Source organism: Glycine soja, chromosome 7 (assembly GCF_004193775.1).
Source record: "Glycine soja cultivar W05 chromosome 7, ASM419377v2, whole genome shotgun sequence".
NCBI lineage: Eukaryota > Viridiplantae > Streptophyta > Magnoliopsida > Fabales > Fabaceae > Glycine > Glycine soja.
Window position 1 is genome coordinate 15,144,910 of NC_041008.1, and position 5,842 is coordinate 15,150,751.

The following is a 5,842-nucleotide window of genomic DNA, read 5'->3' on the forward strand; positions in this document are numbered from 1 at the left end:
TCAAACCCATTTCTATCCTGTCCGTTGTCATCCCTAATAAAGAATATATATATATATATATATATATATATATATATATATATATATATATATATATAATATGTGTTGAAAATGATATTTTATGAATAATAGATATAACAATAAAAATAATTTTAATATCATTATTCATTAAATTTAAATGCTTAATTTAGAAAAGAAAATAATTTTTTTTGGACTAAACAAGATATATCATTAAAAGAAGAGGGATAAGTTATGCCCCCATAACAGTACATATAACAAAGTTTTAAACAAAAAGACACCCCAGCATAAAATGGGCACATAACATTCATTCAGGAATGGCCAAAACAGTAGAAAGCTAAAATACATGTCCCTACCCAAGTAAGATTACGGGCATGAAGATGCTAATAAATGTAGAACAACCAAACCGTAAATACATCAACTTCTAGTACGGTAAACGTTCGGTACAGCTTAATAAGAATAATTTAAAGTTAGGCAACAACTTCAATCTGATAAAAGAAAAAAACAATTCCTTAAACGTTCGGCATAACGATCATAATTCATAAGTATAAACTTAAATCCTTAGCTTGCCCATGACTTTGATTCCATATCGATGTGTATGTCTTTGAGTTTCACCACCTAAGCTTTGCTGGGAAATACTGCAAACAGAAGAGAGAAAATTATAAGCACCGGAAAGAAACAAATTGACTAAATTAACTATGATAGAAGATCATCCAAATTTAACCATTCACCTTCTCGATGAGCGACATATAGTATGGCTTAACTTTTTCTATGTCTACTAGAACTTTACTCTTGCTGTAGAGGTCATATTTGCTGTACAAAGTTATATTATTGGTTAGGTAATAAGTAGAAAAGGATGTGTTAATTATATTAACTCAATTATCAATTGAAATCAAGGCAGCACTCAACCTAAATATTTTGAGCCACTTCAAATTCTCAATATCTTCTTCATTCATCAAATGTGTATATGCTCCTGCCCTATGTAAAGCTGCAAGGTTATGTGTTGAAGTCATTATATTTGTTTGGTAGACAAAAATGACTATACAAGTATACAACTTGATAAAAAGGCCTACCGTAAAAAGAATGGTATTTGATAATGAACAATGCTACTGGAGGCAAAGTGGTGCCGTTTTCCTTTGCAACCTGCAGAATCGAGTGTACCGTTTATCATATGTTATAAGGAAGGTGCTATTAATTAGAATATAGAGGAAATTAAAAACAAAAAAAAAATGAATATATCTATATGTGATGAGCTATATGCAAACTCACCAAATACATATACTCATCATGTCCCCATGACATCACAACATTGTCTAGTCCAATTCCTTCTTTGTAGATTCCATTTTTCGTGTTATAAGTAGGATTTGTGTTATCCGGATTGTCCTTGAAATGCTGCAGCAAGAGTGAAATTTATGCCAATTTGTTCATTTGAGACGAGAAAAATCACTATATCAGGTTGCTTATAGAAAAAATTGATTAACTACCTTGTGGTGAACATTTGACTCATCAAAAGCACATCCGAGGGGAAATGTATCTCCTACAAATTAATTATATATGTCAATAAACATTAAGTTAATTAAAGGGTTATATTTAAAATTAATTACAAGAACCAAATGAAGAATTAAAATGAATTAACTAATTAATAATTAAGTTGGTACGTATGAGGTTTAAAGGAACAGTTCTCACCAACAACAGACCATTGAGGAAGGCCACCAAAGCTTGGAAGCATAAGGATCTTTCCAAGATCTGAAACCAGCCAACGACAATTGCCAGTCACTATAGTAGGTCAAAGATATTTTGTCTCTCACTAATACTACTATACAAGCTGGGCCTAGGTTGATATTAAACATATCAATCACTCACTAGCATTAACGTCACTATGTTTGTACCCCTTCCAGTACTTATTGCATTATTGGGCGAAATATTCCACCTTGCTGGCCTCACCAGTACAGATATATACGTTGGACCACTAGTACTTTGACATTTTACCAATATTAATTAATAAATAGATTATTAAAAATAATGAGTTTAATTTAGTTAATCAAGACGTGTGGATATTATATATTTCATATTACCGGTCTTTAATTCTTAATAAAAAAAAAGATTATTGAAAAGAGATCAAATTAGTTAATTTCATACATGTAAAAAATATATATTATCAACTATTTAAAAATAATGTGACTTTTAAAATAATTATTATAAAAATAAAATATGTTTTAAGTCTCTAAAAAAATTTAATTTGATTTTAATCCTCCAAAAATTGTGTTTCATTTTCATATCTCTAATTTGAAAATGTTTTTTTTTTCTTAAAGTGACTATAATGAACATTTAATGATAATCATAAACCGCTAGAAAATGTATTTAGAAAACTAAACATAAAGTATTTTCAAACTAGAAAAACAAAAATAGGACAAAAAATGGAAAAATTAAAATCGAATTTGAAAATTTTTAAATGTCCTATTTACTTGTATTAACTAACCACTGAATTGATAGTATTCCGTGATAAATAGAAAGTGAAGCAACCTCTCAAGAGGCAAGGGTGGCTATATACGGTACGAGGTCAGATATATATGTGCGGTGGGGAATCATGGATGAGAGCATCTTAAATAGTGCATGTGTTGATATTCTTTCTTATTAAATGCGACCTTAACCAGTTGAGACAAGGGTCTCCATATAATAGATTGAATACGTGATGGAGGATTATGCACTTTAAATTGGCTTTTTAGGGTAGTTTATTTCGAAGAAAGAAGAATTTCCAAGAACATAGAGCACATACCATGAATAAGAGCAGTTAAATGTAACCAATCTTCATTAGGATAGTCTTTTCTAATGGCTTCAGCGGACTGCAACAAATGTTGTATTTGTGGTTCATCCAAATCAGGATCGCTATCATCCGTCACTTCATTGAGCAGCTCACAACACTCCCATATACCCATTTCTAATTTGTCCAATTTCCCATACTCCTCCCTCATTCTCTTCCCCTATATTACCAAAATTTAGCAAATCAAAATTTGGTCACTGTCGCAATATTGCAGTACTTTCCGGCCAGTAAAATATTATATATATATATATGTATATGTATATATATAAAGATGAATCAAATTACTTTAAGAATAATTTTAAGAAAGGTATTTTTCATTTTCTTAAAATTTAATAGTTCTATTATGTAGCTAATCTTAATTGTTTGCTTACATAGTCATATGTCTGGTTGATGTGTTGCATCCTATATAATTCCTCCACCATTCTTTGCCTTTCACTTTCTGCATCATAGTTCCTGTCCAAATTTCCCATAAGCAGGAGTCAGTTTCTTTTATTTAATAAAAAAATTATGGTTATGAATTAAGGTCCTGTTTGAAATAACCTTTAATTTATGAAAACTTTTTAGTTAAAATAAGTACTTCATTTTTAATATATAAAAAATATTATATATTTATAAGTGATCATTATAGAGAAGTTAAATAAAGGTTTAGGCGCATGAATTACTAGAAATTTTATTTATTACTTTCGATTCATTTTATTTTATAAGTGTTTGTAGAAAAAGAAAACATCTTTAAACTCACTCTATAGCTAAGCATAAATTATGAAGACCCTACCAACTTGCAAAGGGATGCAAGCAGTCTGTCGATCTGTGAACATTAACACAAAAAAGGTTTTTAACATTGAAAATTTACAAAGATTCTTAGAAAACCAATGTAGTATCCAAGGCGATACCATTTTTTTGTTATCGGAATGAATATTCTACATCGCTAGTCCTAGAACCGATCTAGAATGTGAACGTTCTTGCAATTTTTTGAGAAAATTTTATTGTGGAGGTAATGTTCAATACTCCTGAAGGAACAGTGTAACAGTATTCCGAAGGGATTAAACAATATTTTAAGAAATCATTTTGCTTCACAGACAACAATGAAAGCAACAATGCAAGCAAGTTGTTTGCAGTTGTTTTTGTTTTCGTTTGAATTAATAGAAACGTCAACTCCTTGTAAATTAGCTCAATCTTCTTGTCTCGACTGTCTCATGCATATTTTTATTATCATAAACCTAGCTACTTGAGTTAAATTAATATTTAACCAGAAAATAAAAATAAAAAGTTCATGATATCTATTTGTTATTGTTTGTAGAAGCATTCATGATATCTATTTATTCAATCGAACACACTGTGTTGAGTTTAATCATTGTAATAATTAGAAAACTGTATACATTTAGTTTATTCATGAGATATATCGTTTAACTAAATAATGAACTGAAATTGTTCTACGTTTTTTTTTCTGTATAATTGCATTTGTAGTTTTCGAATTGAAATATTGTATTATGGATGGATGCAATATAGTTGTATGATTTTTTAAAAAAAATTCTACATCTTATCATATATAACTAATGTAAAAAGTGTGACTTTCTTTCTATATCTTACATTAATTGACATAAAAAAGTTGCTTTTTGATATTGGCTGTGAGGATCATAACTGATGAAGAAAATTAGTACTTTGTATAGTCTTTATTACGACTGATAGATGTAGAAAGTGAATTTTTATATAAGTCAATTTCAGAAATAATATGAAAAATAATAACTTTTTATAGTGAAATACAAGGTTGAAAGCAACCCATATGAAAAATGTTTTTGACTAGTGAGAAAATATTTCAACTTTAAAGAGTAGGGAAACAAAAATAGGAAATGGAATTGAAACCTGAAGGAGTTTCCAAATGCATTCATGTCTGTGGCATTAAATCCATTCTGTCTCTCATGTTTAGCCAATGGAAATGCACCATGCAACACAAGCTCGTTGCTGTCTTCAGAATGGACATTTTTTTCTTCAAATAGTGCCCCTGCGAGAATGTATTAATTACATGAGTTGCTACAAAATAAAAGTAAGAGAAAAATAACGAGCATACCAAAGGCAGAGCCCTCAACGCTGACAGACATTTTCCTAGCAGATGGAAGAAAAATAAAATGAAGAGAGAGGAGAGGAGGAAATGAACTTAAATGTATAATTGCCTCAAAATGTTCACAAGAGGCACCTAAATATATAGTCCGATCCACTCCACTTGAACAAATCCTGCAATGGAATTTGAAAACGTGGACACGTACATTTCTCAACTCAGCTCCAATACAATAAAAAAAAAAAAACTGTTTTTTTTCCTCTGATATAAAATTTAGAGAGTATGGTGCTCTAGTTAACTGTTTAAGGTAAGAAAAACCTCCTAATGTAAAAAGTATTTTCAGTGTTACTTATATTTATTTTATCTAAAAGAGATAAGTGAAAATTCAAATTGTGATATCATATATTAAGGGAGTTTAACTCAATTAATTGATTAGAATAGGTAAATTCTGTAAAAATCTTAGAGAATGTCTTCAATTTATTAAAAGTTATATATATATATATATATAAGTATTATTATTATTATATTTGTAAATTTTAATTATTCACAAATAAAATATAATTTTAGTTTGTACATTATACATAATTAATATTTATTTTTTATGACTAATAATTATAGTATATAAGTATTTTAAATGTATGATTATATTATAATTAAAATTTGTGATAAATAAATATTTTTAAGCATATAAACTTATAAAATTTGTTAGATAAAATTTTTCTAATTAAGTTATGAAACTTATATGATTTTGAAGAAAAGAGAAGTGCATTAAAGAATTATGAACCTATGGATTAAAATTCTAGAAGTTACATTCGTCCTCCAAGGAATTCATTTTGATGGAAATATATGTTTTTGATGACTCTCTCTTAAAGAGTACGTGTGATCTTGAAAGTGCTCATAAGTAGGATCATGTCAAAATTCAAAACAAGACCTCATACTTTCATTTTTTG

At 28.8% G+C, this 5,842-nt stretch overlaps 1 protein-coding gene across 2 annotated transcripts; it reads right to left on the bottom strand.

Annotated features, from left to right (window-relative positions):
- Positions 1-303: 303 nt before the first annotated feature.
- On the bottom strand, positions 304-5,021 carry LOC114418886 (inositol oxygenase 2-like). Of its 2 annotated transcripts, XM_028384427.1 has the most exons (11): positions 4,905-5,021; positions 4,700-4,838; positions 3,211-3,292; positions 2,795-2,999; positions 1,705-1,764; positions 1,503-1,555; positions 1,288-1,410; positions 1,092-1,161; positions 928-1,006; positions 750-831; positions 304-656 (listed from the first exon to the last, which is right to left on the bottom strand). In XM_028384427.1, exons 1-11 carry the CDS (start codon positions 4,933-4,935, stop codon positions 630-632), a joined length of 951 nt encoding a protein of 316 aa, XP_028240228.1. In that variant the 5' UTR covers positions 4,936-5,021; the 3' UTR covers positions 304-629. The 2 variants fall into 2 exon arrangements, with proteins under 2 accessions (XP_028240228.1, XP_028240229.1); XM_028384428.1 differs by lacking the exon at positions 1,705-1,764.
- Positions 5,022-5,842: the final 821 nt, after the last annotated feature.

Excerpts from the sequence above, each read along its gene's own strand:
- LOC114418886 (XM_028384427.1), bottom strand. The coding sequence starts at position 4,935 with ATGTCTGTCAGCGTTGAGGGCTCTGCCTTTG. Across the intron at positions 1,556-1,704 it reads TCCTCAATGGTCTGTTGTTG|GAGATACATTTCCCCTCGGA; the intron begins GTGAGAACTGTT and ends ATTAATTTGTAG. Across the intron at positions 1,007-1,091 it reads CAAATACCATTCTTTTTACG|CTTTACATAGGGCAGGAGCA; the intron begins GTAGGCCTTTTT and ends ATAACCTTGCAG.